We start from the raw sequence: 16,732 nt of genomic DNA, 5'->3' as shown, positions 1-16,732 counted from the left end.
AATATATATATGTCGGAGGCCGATCTCCTTCCATGATAATACGCCTCTTCTTCTAGTAGGGAGCAGGCGTGGAGTAAAGAGCTCAGAGGATTATTCTTTTACAAGATCGCTTTTTATTACAACGTACTTATTTTACTACACAAAGCAAACTCTTTTAAATTCACAACAGAAGTTTAGCTAATTAGAAAATGATTAAGTAATTATGAGACGTGAGCGATTCGTGCGAGACCATCCGACGTTATCCGTTTCCTAGACAACCATCCCTCGGCCATACGCTTCGCTAGAGCGATCCTCTTCTCGATCCGCTCTCGTCTCTGAACACCGCCGCAAAAATCCAAACGCGCCGTCACGGCCAACCTGACACCTGACTTCCGTCCACCCCTGTGCCACCTCGCCCTAACGTGTTACCTTCGCTTCACCGGTTTTTTGTCGTATTCTTCGATATTTAGGGTAGTACTTGGCGGATTATAAAAATTGTAAGAGGGCTATCCTTTATAACTCATTTCGGACCCAATTTTTTATGACTTCAGGTGGCAGATCGCTCTGACTGGCCAATTCTAAGATTTTTTCTTCGCCAGGAGAATTATTAATATCGAAATGTGTCTGTAGTATTTTTAGATGGTCAACAGTGATACGTGTGCGCGCTCGTTTCTGCGATGCAGCTGCATTTGCCTGAAAGATCAAAAAAATCTCCCGCTAATTAATACGATTGACATTCGACGATTGATAAATCCCGCTATACATCTCTGAATCCTGTTTATACATAAATAAATAAATATGAAATAGATAGATAATTTTCTGTCTTCCGCGTATAAACAAATCAAGACAAACTTTCTTTTAAATTTGTCTTAATTTTTGTCATGATTTTATCTCTCACCGTGATTATTGGCTATTAATGTTATTTACATATCAACACTATTTTGTATTACTTCTGTCACGTTCGATATTCTTATAATTTCATTTGCATTTCTTATCAAAAGCTCGTTTTCATCAATGAGTAAATAGATACATAAATAATTAAATATTAAGTTAAAATTGTGGGGAGACGGCTGGTCTAGTGGGTAGAGCGCCAGATTCGTAATCCGGAGCAGTCGCAATAACCGGGTTCGAATCCCGCTAGACCGATGAGATTTTCTCAGGAAAAAACGCTGCCCCCCCCCCCCATCTAGCGGTGGTATCCCTAGATGGAAAACTGGGCTCCGTCTTTCGGAAGAGACGTTAAACCGTTGGTCCAAAGGAAATGGTAATGGTAAAGGAGGAAATGATAGGGTTGGGTACGTCCCTTCAAAACCCCCTTTAAGGCCCCTTCGGGTATAACCCATCTTTAAGTTAAAATTGTGACACAGGCGTTCTACTTACCGCTGCCGCTGCTTGCTGCTGTTGAAGGCCAAGATGCTGCTTGATTAATCGGATATGCAGTAGTGGCACCATCATACGGTGGTCGCGGTAGCATCATTGGCACTAGAGGTGCAGGTTGTAGTTTCATGGCAGCTAAAGCGAGCATGTTTACCCCCCATGATAGTACTCTTATCATTTCCCTGATAAGTCTCTCATTTTGTTGTGAATTCCACTATTCAAATACAGCATTTAGAGCAGCTTGCATTTCGGTTATCTGTTGCGGGAATGAAAGTTGAGCTTTTGTTTTTTTTTTGCTTCCCGTAGGAAGAGGGGAAATGCCTCGCGCATCTTCCCGGGCCCCGGCACCCGAGGTATGTGGGGCTTGCACCCACTAAAACCCCTCTCCCTGAAACATAGCACGCTGGACAACAGTTGCGATACGCGGAGAACTACGGGGCATACATCACGTACCACAACGTAACCAGACAAAGTGGAAGTTGAGCTTGCTGTTGTTATAAAGTTGTCTTATTTCGAATTATTGCATTTATGGAAATCGCCGTCGGAGAATACGCCGCGAATCTGGATATAAGAATAACTCGCCTTGCGCTCGGGAGGGAGGGACGCACCCCCCGCGACGGAACTGCAATTGCAAATCGCCGGCTCGACCTTGTCACTTACCATTTCCTCGCTCAGCATTTAGAAATGGCATAATAATGCCGCGACACGCGATCGTGCGTGCGTTGATTTTTTTTTAGCGTATTATTTACGGAAATTGGAATACACTCGAGGGGGAGGGAACGATAATTCGCGACGACCGATATCTCATTACGCGAAACCGTGTTTTTTTGTAAATAGACCAGCTGATTCCCGATGTTCGCGATATATTTACGATTTCTCCGAAGCGCATTCGCATAACACCGACCATTGTCTCCGCGAATTGTGTTTCGAACAATAGACGAGAAAAAACAGCGTTATCGCTCGTTGCGCGCATCGGCCGGCGCGAGAAAGATATGTTCGCGAGGCGAGGTGAAAATATCGATAATACGACGCGATGCGTCTGTAATAACGCGTTGATCGCATCTCGATGCTCCAAGATCTGATAGAGATCTGATATCTTATTATCTATATTTGATAATAAACGGCTGAATAATGAGGCCAATTTCTTAATTTGTTCCCAATTGTAGATAAAATAGAAGAAAGTTTCGCTTGGATCCTCGATTGAAACGAGCTGCTGTTCATCGGACATATTTTCACGATATTTCGAAGTTTCGCTAATTTATTTGAGATTTATTCGCCAAGACGACAGTCGTCGCGATCCGAGGACTTTTCACTCCAATTAATTGCCTAAAAAAAATATCAATCTGAAATATTATTTATAAACTATGTTTTTGAAATTAAAATAAATAAAATCTTGAGTAAAAAATAAAAAATTGCTTGTTGGTCTTTGGTTTGTCAGAAATACCTAGACCTCGCGATGGGCGCTACATGGAATCGATTTAATTTTTTTGCCGGAGACCGCGGTCATAAAGCGACACGTCCATGTTGAAAAAAGAGAGAGAAATGAGAGGCAGAAAGAGAGAGAGAGAGAGAGAGAGAGAGGTAAAAAAAATCGCGATACCGGCGCATTTACGTCATCCGATAAAATATAATTTACGTAAGCGGCGAGAGTGCATTTCCTGTGGCGCAACGTGGCGCAAGTCCTTCTCTCGTTCGCTCCTGGCAGCCAAATTTTATTCCCTCGATGGTCAATCGTGATAATCGGCGCAGGGCACACTCTGGCCCGCCGCGTTCGTTTTGCATTACATGAGAGCCTCGATTTCAGAAACGGTGAGGGACTTTAACGCGCTCGCTTTTTTATGCATTCAATAATACGCAGGCGAACGTGTATGCGTGAAGGTTGCGTAAAATTTTCCCGGAACGGTTTCCGCTTAGCTGCACTCTCTACATTCTATGCACCTTTCGGATAATTTATTATTTCTTAGTTGCCAATTATAATATTCGATCGACGTTCATTTAGTTAAAAAAATCAAAATCTGTTTTTTATAATAGAAAATCAAATAAAAAAAAACGCTTTCGGCGCATCGAAGAAATTTAAGCTCCAAAGTGTCATTCTTTTTCACGATGGAGTTGAGGACCGCGCATCACGTCACTCAAACTGACGCGATTGCACGAATTGTCTCGAGATTCCTGGATGATTCAATAACAAGTGGTTTTCGTATTTGCACGCGAAAGTTTCGGCAAGTCACCGCGGTGGAGAAAGTGCAGCCGAAACAAAAACGAATTCGCGGCGAGAAACCGAGACTCGGCCACTCGGCGAGTATACGAGACGATCGCGAGGCGCGGAAGGAATCGTGTGGGCGGGAAGCGGGAATGCGCCGTGACGCGTATTCACGATGACTTGCCGCCGTGCACCGCCGTCTCTCTCTCTCTTCTCTCCTCCCTCCCTCATTCGGGAAATTACTGACGTTATCATCGTCATGCCGGCGCGGCGTCGCATAGGATGTGCAAATTCACTCGGTATTCCGTGCGCTCTGCGCTCAAACGCCCGTCCCGAGGAAGGAGCGTTTCGAAGCGCGGACGGACGGGACGGGGCACACGCGGACCACGTGGTCGCGCACGACGCATGCGCGGCACGTGCGCCCGGACCTAACCTCGCGTGCTCGCGCCGTCCTCGGTCCTCGCCGCGATCGGACTCGTTGCCTCGTGGGCCTCGTGACTGTCGCGCGTTATTTCGGCCGTTTCGCGGCTCGATCCTCGCGCGTGCCGCGTGCCGATGCACGCGACGAGTCGGCCTGTCGATCAAACGAACGAACGAACGAACGAGTACGGTCGCGGACGGGCAGGTGGGAAGGGGTTACTCGTTACTCCCCGTAGTCCCCGTACGCGGGAGTGGCGGGGACAGGAAACGGGGAGCCCCCGAGCCTTCTCGCGGCTCCCCGATGCAGCCCCATTAAGAAACGATCGACGCACGCGGTCACATGTCGGAGCGCGCGTAACGTGGGCGCCCGTCCCGCCGCGATCCGTCCGTGTGCAAGTTTATTTCTCGCGACGCGATTCCGCGGAACGCCGTGGTCGTTTCCTCGCCGCCGCCGATAGCCGATACTCGGGCTGCTCGAGCTGCTCGAGCATCGAATCGGTAACGCAAACGTGTTGTCGGCCAGCACGCGAGACAGACGGAGAGTGTCGGAGAGAGAAAGAGAGAGAAGGAAAGAGGAAAAAAGAGAGAGAAAGAGAGAGAGGATAGATTGCGCGACACCGTGGCGGCGGACTCGAGACTCGCTCACGAGCTAACGCGCGAGCAACAGCAACAGCCTCCCCCCCGTGGATCATGAATATGGACGACTACGAGAGCCTGCCGACCAACTCCGTGGCCGTGCACATGACGGCCGGCGCCGTCGCTGGGATCATGGAGCACTGCGTCATGTATCCGTTTGACAGTGTCAAGGTACTGACGGCGGCCCCGCGCCGCGCGCCGCGCCGCATCGCACCACACGTTTCTACCCTTCGGCGATCCTTTTACATAACCTCCTCGCCGCCGGCGGCGAGATCCGCGTCCGCGCGACGCGACGAGAAGCAATGCGATGCGACGCGACGGCCCGTGGAATTCCCCCGGCGTTCCGTCCGTGAGCACCAGGAAAAAGTCACCATCTGGTGACGTCGTCGTCGCCGTCGCCGCGTGACTTTTCCTCAATGCCTTCCTGGAACCGCTTGGCAAACGGACGTTTTATCTCGTCTCAATTTATATCCGCCGTAAATAGACGCGCAGATAGGCGACGTTTGTCTCGTGGAATCATTGTTTGCAGATATACGATTCAATAACGCTGCCGCTCACGAATGTCGCTTACTGGCGTTTCTCTCGCTTTGGACGAAGAAAATTGCTCAATTATATAGGATGACAAAGTTAAAGATAATAGATAGTTTAATGGACCTGTGTGTATGTGCGTGTCTCGCTTTGTGTAATATACATGAGCTAGGACATTTATAGTTGCATTAGAACTCATGCAATTTGATTTGATTACTGTAAGTCTCACAACGTTGATGGAGTTTATAATATAATTTTAGAACTTGCTCGCGATTAAGAAAAGGAAAGTTTGTATTTTCTCTTGTTCACATTCTGGAATTACGTGATGAAATAGGTTCAGAATGTGTATGTGCCATTAATGCGCGTCCATTAGCGCGCATTATCATGTTAGTCATTCCTGTCTTTTTGCGACGTGCATGTATTTAAAGATATTAACATTTTATCTGTGTATTTGCTAAAATACCATTATCCGTATCTTGCAACATAAGCATATATTGTAGAAATTCACTTCTACAGTATACACTTATTTTCAATATATATATATATATTTATATATATAAAAAAAGACGAGAAATTTGTTAGGACTGCAGCTGACAGAAGCACTGTATCGAATATTTGTTGAATTAATTCGTATTTATGAGGTATGGCTCGTTTGATGGCATAATCATACATGTAAGATGTTATCATACAATTTCATGGAGTATATACATGACAGTTGAGACAATAGTTACTTTGTATCAGATAGTGGATGCAAGAGGATGCGTTATTGTGCATTGCAAATGATGCATTATACTAGGTTCTTATACAGAATGCAAGTGTTTACTATTCATTATGTAACACAGTTCGTCGGCAGCGAGTTCTATTTCTGGTCTCCTTTTCAGACTGCTATCTATACTATATATGCTTTCCTGTCTTAATATGCCAGGGCCTTGATTTCGTTCATTATGCAAATGGATAACAGATATGTTGTTATTCTACTTTAATGCAAAGTAAATTGACGTCTGACTGAAATCAATTCAATTTAAATCGTTCGATGCTCTCACTTATGAATACTACGATACTTGACAGTCACTGTTCTCATTATCAGCAAGTCATCCCATTTCAAAATAATTCTGCGGCAAATGGTAATTTCATTAAATGGCATTGCAAAATCTTCCGCATAGCTATTTGTACAAAAATATGTGCAAAAAAGAATGGAGTTAGTTTATTATTGTTTCTTCATTATTTCTTTATTCTTAATAGTGATCTTTCTTATCTATTGTGCGTCCAGACGAGAATGCAAGCATTGACTCCTGGTCCAGGAGGAGGAGGAGGTGTGGGAGAAGTGTTGTCCCGAATGATACGACAAGAAGGTGTATTAAGGCCAATTAGAGGTGTCAGCGCAGTGGTTGCCGGTGCCGGTCCTGCGCATGCTTTATACTTTTCTTGCTACGAGTGTCTTAAAGAAAAGTTCAAGAGTACGAGATCTCAGTTCAATCATCTTGTCTACGGGGCGGCTGGTTGCGTAGCAACAGTTCTGCATGACGGTGTCATGAACCCAGCGGAAGGTTGGATATAAAAACTACTTTGATATGTGATATGTGATATTTGATACTCATTTGATAATGTATATCATTGTAAATAGACAGATAATCTTGCAATCTGTGTGCTACGCTTATTGTTATCACTTAATTGATGAAGATTATACACAGTTTCTTATCTAATCATGAGTTGAATATCACCAATCTCTTTCACTATTTTAAATTTAGTAAAAAAATATATAGATTCTTAAAATGTTACATTTAGAGAAATTCTAGAAATTAGATTATCTTAAAAGATTAATCGTGGGAGATGTAGAGATTCATGTAATATTATTTTGTTACAGTGGTTAAACAACGATTGCAGATGTACAATTCCCCTTATAGGAATGTGTTGAGTTGTATACAACACGTGTATCAGAAAGAAGGGATATTTGCATTCTACAGGAGTTACACGACTCAATTGGCTATGAATGTGCCTTTTCAGAGTATTCATTTTATCTCTTATGAATTCGTGCAATCCATTACAAATCCAGAGCACGCTTACAATCCAATAGCACATATCGTATCTGGTGAGTCTTTTGATTATCCATAATATAAATTTCCTACATTTACATTTTTAATGTTTTTGGAAAAGATATATAACGTTACCTTTGCAACAACTATATAAAAATCAATCTATTAACATATTATTCCGAAATATTGTGAGGAAATATAGTTGATTAAAGTTTTAATCGATTTTATGCAACCAGGTGCAACAGCAGGTGCAATTGCGGCCGCTGCAACAACCCCTCTGGATGTTTGCAAGACAGTGCTGAACACACAGCAGGACGGCGTGCACGCTCAAGGCATGATAGATGCATTTAAACAGGTCTATAGGTTCGGCGGGGTACAGGGATACTTTCGTGGACTACGCGCACGTGTCTTATTCCAAGCACCAGCCACCGCTATCTGTTGGGTGATGTAAGTCAATCGACTTTGTGTTTCTTTCTACTGTTTTTTGTTAGATTACTAAGATTACGTAATATTCACCGTCTTTATGTCGCGTCGCGTAACGCGTTTTTAATCTTCACGACAGATACGAGTCATTCAAGTATGCATTACGGGGCAAGCAAGATGATGACTATAGCGACTCCGAGCTTGACAACGGTATGAGCGGAATTAATCAGAACCCGACGCTCGCATCAAGATCCAACAGTTTTCAAGGCGCAGGTCTGTACTTTAACAACCACGCCTCGCCGCCCGTGTTACTCAAAGTGACTACGAGTTAGGCATGTAAAAAAATCGCACTGTCGATTGTCCATTATGAGAAAGAAAGAGAGAAAACTATTTCATTATTCAAGAGTTGTTTATGAAAATAGCGATATCTTCTTTCTTTATAAAAGTCTATTGACAATGAATATTTCGTTGATTCGTCCATTATTTGAGCGGCATTCTTACGTACGTTCTTTATCGCAAAGAAACGAAAATTGATGCTAAAGAGAGACAATAGCAAGCAAAGGTACGGGACCTAGATTTATTGAATGTTAATATGTAAATTTCTTCAATTATTGTTAACATAACTGCGTCAAATAATGGCGCTAATAATGTTATCTCTTTTCTTTTTAATTTTTTGATTTCTGATTATTGAACGAGGATGATTGATTTTAAATAGCAAACCTGCAAGTTGGAGCAAGAAAAAATATCATTTCATTAATCTTTATATTATTATCGTACCTTATGCTTTCAATAGATTTTCTGTCATGTATGCGAAATTAGTATGGAAATAATACTATTGTTTTAGAATATTTGCAAAATGACTTTATTAGCAATACTAAATTTGAAATCATGAAATAATCATTAATCCTGGTACATTCGCTGGCTGCCATCCAACGTGTATAATTGAAATAGAATGCTATTATCTATTGTACTGTTCATGATGGAGTATAAATGAACATTCAGTAAAATGTCAATTTGATGTATATCAAACTTGAATGTAAATAATCTGTCTGTATTATTTATCTTTTGCTGTAATTTCCATATTAATTTATAAATAAACATTTGTACATATCTAGCTCAAACAAATAAATCTGAATATTTTATTAGTAATTTATTCAATATTGATACTTAATTGGATTAATATGGTAATATTTATTGTTTAAAGAACACCAAGCAAATATATTTATACTGTACAGACGGATTCACGGTTATTTAAAAGTAGATACAATAAATTACTGTTGAAAGCATGATGCAGAGAATCAAGCTAACATTTTTTTGGCATTATTGAGTATAAAAATCGGATGTTTTTTAAGAAGAGAGGAAAGATATGCTCCACTTGAATAGTTAAAATAGGTTACGCACATAGTGCAATTAGATTGCAGCCCACTCCAACACTGTACCATTAAGTAAGTTAAGAAAACAGTGGGATGCATGCAGGAATTTCGTCGATAATAAACTATACTTTAGAGAGCATAATTAAGTGCGCATAATTCATGCAGGATCATTTCGCAAAATTAGACAATTGTTATTAAGAGGACGTTATAAAAATTAATCAAATATTTGACGTTAAAAAGTTACGAAGACTACTTAATGAAATTCTGAGTTGAACTAGAATACGATGTAACACTTCGTGTTCGGATTATAGGTACGGATTGGAGTGAATTGAATTAACACAGGGCATGATTGGCTACCCTAAACAAAAGGAATTACAAGTGTTGTAAAGTAATTATTTTATAGAAGACTGTAGATAAAACTGTAAAATATATTACAGATGTACAGTATAAAATACGAGAAAAACCAGTGTAGAAAAAATGAAACTGTTATTTGTACAAGTACGATTCCTCTTGATTACTCAAGTACAAATGATAAAATGCTCCTTAGTCATTTTGTAATATAAATAAATTATGTATCTAAATCATATACGATATAACTACAATATTGCTTCCTATGGCTGTGATAACTGGGTCATTTGATGTTGACTTTAAGAGGGAGTAATATCATGTAAAACTCATATTTCACGCCATATTTATTTATTGTTACAATTTTTTAATACCCTACGTCGTTGCCGAATAAATCGTTTGATATTGTTGAAGAGAAAAATAGCACAGTATTCATATATGTAAAGCTATATGTAAAAGAGAGCGGCATCTAAATTTAAACATAACTTTATAAAACGTATATTTAAATTATCAAAATCTTTTCTTATTTTTTTGGGAGATTAGCAGCTAATCTTTCGTCCGAAACATTTGTGCAGATATGCATGGCTGCGTCTGTTACACGCGTTCATGTATTTTGCATACTAATTCAAGCATGCAATTGTCAGTATGTTTTATTAAATTTAACAGAGAGGACTCTCAATTCATTGTTTATACTTTTTATTGTAATCTGTTAATCTTTGTATTAAACACTTATATCTCAAAATTCTCTTTATTTAAACCTCAAATAGATGTTTATTTCTCAGGTATTATAAGATACTATAATACTGTACAAAATATGACGCGTTTATCAATCTGTTTTTTTTTTATTTATTACACAAATTATTATAGCCACGTATTATTATATAAAATTAATCGACTTCACATTTTCTATGTTTTCTCTTTTATAAGCGTTTACTTTTTTGAAAAAACAAGTTGTATATAGTCGATATATATGCTCCCACTGGTATTATAAAAAAGTATAAAAATAATGTAGGGTACATATTAATAAGTATATATTGAGTTTGTGTAACACAGTGAAACGCATTATACATAATAATGATGTAAATAAATAATTCTACAAAGTATTATGGTGTATTTCCATGTTTGATTCATCGCTTTATCTCTCGTTTTCTTACAAGTGTGTGAAGAAAGGAGAAAACATTTGAGAACAGTGACATTTTGAAATCTTACTTCAGAGTTATTTTCCTTAAAATACTTTTTGATGGCTGTGTAAATTATTCGTAACAATCGTCTATTTTACTTAAAATATACAAATTGCAAGAGCGGAACATGGCGAAAATTCCTGGTGATGTGGGCAACGCTCGTTTTCAATTATTTCACGACGATCTGATAAGAAAGGAAAACGCGATACGGATAAAGTGGTTTTTAAAAAATCAACAACGATTGATAGATCAGTTAAAAGAGCCGAAATTCACGAAACGAGCCAGGGAAATAATTGCGGAGTCTAAGAAACGAGCAGCAACTCACGTTGATAAACCCATTGTAATTTCAATCTGTTGATTCACGATGTCTCATGTCTTTTAAACTTTGTACGCACGTAGGTACAACGGAAGCCCTTACCTCTTTGGAGGCCACCCAGATCTGACGGTTCCGTCAATATAGATAGCATGAAACCGATCGATCCCGATGTAAGAGTCATCCTTTATGAGAAAGGAATCCCAACTTTTATCACTACTCACAATTATTTAACTGAAAGGTAGTGCATAATACAAATCAAACACGGCGCACAGATCTATGTTTGAAAGGAATTTACTCGACTAATATAAAATGCTTTTTGAAAATTTTTTTTAGATATAAAGAACCCCCGGAGAAGCGTTTCTATTTTCCCGATTGTACGAATTGGATATACGGTTGGCGACTTGACGATTATCCTCCTGTCCCACTTAGCAAAGTAGGCCTGAAATCTGTCATGTTAGCACAATTTTATCAGCGTAAGGCGTATAATCTGGAGCGAGATCCAGAATGGTTTCGTGGTTGTCAAATGAAGAGTGCGAGGAATTTGAGTGAATCATTGACATTTTAATTAGCAACTAATGTCTACAATCTAACACTTGTACAGAATTATAAGTATATCTATTACGATCGTCGATATTTCGGTATTATATTTTCTGTGAATAGTTTGTTACATATTTTAACATAACTACAATTTTTATAATAAAATAGGTAAATTTTATAATAAAATACGATAAATTGGTACGTGCAATCATTTATTCCGTTTATTTAATTACAGATATTACAGGTATTATTTAAGTATCTGTAATTTTAACTAATCATACAGAAAACGAACCCTACGATATCTCCTTTAAAAGAAAAATTATTTCTAGAATCTAGAATTTATTGATATTTGCAATGTAGTATGATTAATAACAACATATTTTTGTTATATATGATACAAATTGCATATTAGTAATATCAATGTCGACAAAATGTTGCCTCAGTTCCACCAGATGCTACTGTTCATACAACTCTTTAATTCGACTATCATATTATAAACTATTATATTCGATTAATTGAGAAAATCTGAGTACCGCATCGAGAAATAGATCAGTCCATATTGCCAACAGTTGTCAGCAGTTATTGTTTAATTCTTCTTCACATAGTCTTTAGACTTTACAAGTATTTGCTGCCACACCTCGGGTAGATTCTCTAAGTACCAATCACGTACTTGCACCAAAATTGATCTGTGCCCGTCAGCACACTTCTTGCAGTCAGTTTGGAGAGCTTCGCCGAACATTTCTGAAATCAAGAGGATATTTTTTTGTACTTGTTTATTCTAATTCATAATAATCGACATCTCTCCTGATTAGCAAGTGTATAGAATCTGAATACAATAGAATTAAAGCTTGAGATACATTCAGAAAGCTAATGTTCTTCATTAATTTTGTATTGATCAAAGAGTCTATCGCAAAGGAAAAAAGAAATGTATATAACATAGAGATATAAGAATTTATTCTTATATCTCTATGGTATATAATTCGGTAATAATATATATAGGTATACCTGACATCAACCTCTGTTCTTCTGTGCACGGCCCTATTTGCAGGTAGCAATTGAGATGTTGTTCTCGGCTGTTACGTAACATATCTTGAACATCGAACTCCTCGTATTTTTTAGGATATGTCTCTTCCTCTGCGAGAACGCACATTAATACGTTCATAGCGATGATCAACACGACGTAGCTTAGCCGAGCCATTGTTCTTTGCTGTAGTACTTGAGACACTAGACGGCTAATGAAATGTACATTTTATTTATACAGATTAGGTTAAAAACATTGCGTGTTAAAAAATATATGTAAAATATAAATATAATGATAGACTTTAGCAATGATAGACGATAGCAATTAGACTTGATCAGAGATTGAAACATACAAATTATGTAAATTTTTAAAATACGGATATGTCTAACTTCTTATTCATTATTTCTAATGATAGATGATCTGGTTAATTTTTGCTAAGAAAAAATTAATTGAATCGAGTCATCAATAATTTTTTTAATTATGAGCGATTGAAAAAAGTCTTCGCAATTTAAATTTCTAGAAGCTAAATAGGTTAAAAAAAATTCTTTCAAGCAAAAATTTTATTATACTATAATAGAATTCTAATTTAAAATTTGATTACAGAGATATATAATATTAAAGATTTAAATAAATAATAATTTTATTGACATTTTTACTAAAGGACAATCGGCTTCAATTTGATATAATTATTGTAATTAAAGCACATACAGATTAATAATTAAATTACGCGTTATGCGGAATGAATTTTTTTGAAAACGTTGACACTAATAGATGCGTAAGGCAAATAAGTTCTTTTCTCATAAGTTATTTATTAATATTATGATATGAAATAATTAATTAGGGCTAATGTTGTCCATTGCATAGATAATTGCGTAAATAAATGCGTACATGTACATCAAGATTTATTACATGTCTTATGTTTCCAGAAGGATCACTAGACATTGTCAGGTTTATCAGATTTAAATAGTCATGTATTATGCATGAAAAAATACCTAATAATCTTAGATTACAGAATTGTTGAAGTACGTATATTACATGCAATATGCAATTACTGTCTCAGAGAACATCACATAAATATTAAAAAAGATTGTTCATAAAATGATACATTGATGTACTTTTTTTTGCTTCCTGTTGTAAAATTCGCGAAAATTATTACACCAACATAAGAATTTATCACTTTTCTGACAATAATACTTACGACTAACAGTTCGACCAGGTCGTGTGTATAGTGCACTTGAGAGCTTGTGGAACTGTGACTGCAGTCCGAGAGCTCTCCCTTTTATAGGGCCAAAAAGTTCTGGAAAATTCCTACTCTCTAAGTTTATTAACCTTTCCTGTTTTCAGAATACATATAGGACAAAGGCTGCGGTCCACTTGACCACATTCCTTTTCTCCTTTATTTCTTTCAATGAAGAAAGAAGGAGAAGAAGAACGCTTCGAAGCATTTGTAGCGTCAAATGGACCGCAGCCAAGGAGTATCTTATCCTTAATTACCTTAGAAATACTCTGATAACATCTGGGAACCACATGGTATCGAATCCCACACTATCCCCATCCCTCGCCCCAAGGGACGGTGGTGTGTTTGTCTTTGGGAAATTCCTCCATGTGTAAAAAAAGGAGCGTTCGATAAAGAATATCTTATTATAGTTATCTTGGGAATATCCTGTACGCCCCTATGTGAGCGATGATCACGCTGTCAAAGTAACAAATGCAGAGATTCATTTCTCAAAGATTAATATTTTGACCAGTTATAATTCGCACTGTTGAAAACATGGGGCAAATATAAATAGAATTATATATATTTAATTTATTAATGCAGAACAACTGAAAATAAAACTTTCGAGTGGCATCTTTTAATTCTGATAGCTATATTCTATCTATTATATAATTTTTTATTACAATAAATTTCACATTTTTTTTCTTCTTAAATTATCGTTTTTTATCTTGCTTAGTGTTCTCTTTATTTGTGCTATTAGCAGAAAGCAGATCTAATGGCAATAAAAAATCGGCATGCTCTGGCAAAGTATTAAATGCAAAATTTATAAATTTCTGAAATTCCTTAGTAAGAGCATCGATTTTTTCTTGAAGCATTTTATTCTTATTGCGAAGTTTTGTAATCTTTTCCTTCATTGCATTCATAATTTCTTCTTGCTTAGCAATAAATTCATGCAAGGACTTGATTTTCTCCTATATATTTTAAATATATAATTTTTTGATTAATATTTCTCATCATTATAGTATCTCTAGGTATACAAGTTATAATATGTATATATGTATATACGTGGTCTGTCTAAAAAGTAATGAGACTGAATTTTTTGTTAACAAACGGTAACACTGTAAAAACGAGACTGCAGTAGACTGAAAACTTTATTCATACTCTACCTTCAGTTAAAATTTCAATTTGATAACATTAACACATGTGATTCTACAATCATTTGTATAACTGTATGTTTGGGTGACGTGTCACGAAAATGGAACACTAGAAAATTAAGCAGCGTTATGTGAAGTTTGACACAGTAAATTCTGTGTCAAATTTCAGGATAATGTGACAGAGAAACATTTGAAAAGTTGACAGTGAAATGATTGGTGATCGATTATATTAAATTTGAATCACGAAATTGTTTATGTCATTGTTGGTCCAGAACGGGATTCATCTTCATAATTTCACCGTCATCTAAAAATGTCTTGTCCCCGGGATAGAACTTGATCTCTGTAAGTCTGTTTCAACTTCTTAAATATTTCCATCGCATTATCTTGGAGTTTGACATAGAATTTGGTCGCATAACGCTACTCGATTTTCTTGTGTTCCATTTTCGTGACGTGTCACCCAACATACAAATATTCTACAATTATACAAATGATTGTAGAATCACATGTGTTAATGTTATCAAATTGAAATTTTAACTGAAGGTAGAGTATAAATGTAACTCTCGGTTTACTGCAGTCTCGTTTTTACAGTGTTACCAGTTGTTGAGAAAAAAATTCAGTCTTATTAATTTTTAGACAGACCATGTATATATATATATACCCTAGCACCCTGACAGAAATATTTTACTGAAATTCATTCGAAACAGATAATATATTTACCTCAAAATGTTTCTGTACCGCTTGCAGTTGCGAGCTGCTACGTAATTTTTCCATGCAAAAAATATAAATAATATTCATTACATTTTGTATCTCGAGTTCACGACGTTGGACATGCAACTCTTCCATTTTCTTCCTCTCAATTTCTCTGATTCTTACATCCTGTTTGAGATACTGTTTCCTTCGTAGATAAAAACCAATTTCATATATTTCACATATTAGGATATTTTGCCGCGCGTCGAGAACCTTTCAAAATTTGTTATATTTCTACAGTATCTAGATACCTCATGATCTTATTAAAATCAGCAATCATCTTTTCTCTTTGCGCGCGATGAATTTGCTCAAACTCATTGTAGAGAGACGTAACGACCAAGTTTATTTGAGGCCGTATCTTTCTCAACACGTCGTGCGTTGTATCTATTCGCGCTTTTACGATGGCCTTTTGCAGTTCCTTGTTGCGTTTCTCATCTGTATCCCTCAACTCAACCTGTTGCACAAATATATTATAATATAATTAATTGTCCCTTGTTGTGTTCAATTATGTATGCTGTTTTATGTGTACCTGCAACTTCTCCTCCAACTCTTGCTGTGCAAACCTGAAATACTCTTCGTATCTGGCATGAATTTCATCTGCGCTGCGTCTAACAGCAAATCTCTTTTCAGCTTCGAGCATATGACGTTCTTCCGCAAACTCATCCCACAGCTTCCTCTGTGTCGCCGCTTCAATCTCCGCCTGAAATTTCTTCAGCTCACCTTCGCCCAACGCTGTGAGCCAAGAATTGAAATATAATAAAATATCAACAAGCATATGTACAAAACATGCCCGGTCCATCCGATTTCGACTTATTTAGATTTATTGAGGTATTACCTAGAATGTCGCTGTGCAAGTGTGACTTAAGAACTTCCTGTTTTTTTGCCCACATTCCCATCGCGTCCGCCTTTAATTGACTGTCCTGCGTGGCGCAACATGATCGCTGTGAAAGTTTGGTAAGGGGTAACGGGTCCAACAGCTTCGCCGCTTCCTGGTTACTGTAGTCGAGGAGAACTTGTGCCAACGAAGCGCCAAGACGCCGCTGGATCTCCGATCTCGTCGGACTCCCGTCTCGCGTAGCGCATTCCAACTTGCGAAATTTACGGGAGATACAAACTGCGTGAACACATTTGCAGAAATGAGGTCTTTGTCATCTCTAATCGAACGATACCTTCCGTTAGCATCAGATTACGATATACTCGTCGTGTATATCTTAGCGTAGCGTCGCTTACACATTGTGTTGTCAAG

At 37.9% G+C, this 16,732-nt stretch overlaps 4 protein-coding genes and 1 long non-coding RNA gene across 7 annotated transcripts; 2 read left to right on the top strand and 3 right to left on the bottom strand.

Annotated features, from left to right (window-relative positions):
* Nucleotides 1–90: 90 nt before the first annotated feature.
* LOC139771265 (uncharacterized) lies at nt 91–3,917 on the bottom strand. Of its 2 annotated transcripts, XR_011717892.1 has the most exons (3): nt 1,810–3,917; nt 1,360–1,744; nt 91–672 (listed from the first exon to the last, which is right to left on the bottom strand). It is a non-coding gene; the product is annotated as an uncharacterized lncRNA (long non-coding RNA). The 2 variants fall into 2 exon arrangements; XR_011717891.1 differs by having other exon boundaries at nt 1,360–3,917.
* A 116-nt stretch (nt 3,918–4,033) lies between these two features.
* Nucleotides 4,034–10,417, top strand: LOC139771261 (mitoferrin-1). 2 transcript variants are annotated; one of them, XM_071703908.1, is made up of 5 exons: nt 4,034–4,783; nt 6,411–6,687; nt 7,005–7,229; nt 7,410–7,620; nt 7,736–10,417. In XM_071703908.1, exons 1-5 carry the CDS (start codon nt 4,667–4,669, stop codon nt 7,926–7,928), a joined length of 1,023 nt encoding a protein of 340 aa, XP_071560009.1. In that variant the 5' UTR covers nt 4,034–4,666; the 3' UTR covers nt 7,929–10,417. The 2 variants fall into 2 exon arrangements, with proteins under 2 accessions (XP_071560009.1, XP_071560010.1); XM_071703909.1 differs by lacking the exon at nt 4,034–4,783 and adding an exon at nt 4,822–5,358.
* Nucleotides 10,418–10,554: 137 nt separating this feature from the next.
* LOC139771264 (protein SPMIP1) lies at nt 10,555–11,549 on the top strand. The gene is made up of 3 exons (XM_071703911.1): nt 10,555–10,835; nt 10,895–11,049; nt 11,145–11,549. The coding sequence occupies exons 1-3, from the start codon at nt 10,623–10,625 to the stop codon at nt 11,374–11,376; spliced, it is 600 nt and encodes a 199-aa protein (XP_071560012.1). The 5' UTR covers nt 10,555–10,622; the 3' UTR covers nt 11,377–11,549.
* Nucleotides 11,550–11,934: 385 nt separating this feature from the next.
* LOC139771192 (ejaculatory bulb-specific protein 3-like) lies at nt 11,935–12,546 on the bottom strand. The gene is made up of 2 exons (XM_071703770.1): nt 12,354–12,546; nt 11,935–12,089 (listed from the first exon to the last, which is right to left on the bottom strand). The coding sequence occupies exons 1-2, from the start codon at nt 12,544–12,546 to the stop codon at nt 11,935–11,937; spliced, it is 348 nt and encodes a 115-aa protein (XP_071559871.1).
* A 12-nt stretch (nt 12,547–12,558) lies between these two features.
* LOC139771262 (uncharacterized) lies at nt 12,559–16,634 on the bottom strand (the record flags this gene model as incomplete). Its single annotated transcript, XM_071703910.1, has 7 exons — nt 12,559–12,580; nt 13,568–13,677; nt 13,864–14,062; nt 15,457–15,634; nt 15,738–15,940; nt 16,016–16,218; nt 16,322–16,634. Coding segments are annotated over 5 exons (1,095 nt in total), but the record flags the coding sequence as incomplete, so codon positions are not given.
* Between the last annotated feature and the right edge of the window lie 98 nt (nt 16,635–16,732).

This window comes from Temnothorax nylanderi, unplaced genomic scaffold (genome assembly GCF_030848795.1).
Source record: "Temnothorax nylanderi isolate EJ_2023f unplaced genomic scaffold, tnyl_v1.0 TNYL_tig0037_pilon, whole genome shotgun sequence".
Classification (NCBI taxonomy): Eukaryota; Metazoa; Arthropoda; class Insecta; order Hymenoptera; family Formicidae; genus Temnothorax; species Temnothorax nylanderi.
This window is presented reverse-complemented; position numbering and strand designations above follow the sequence as displayed.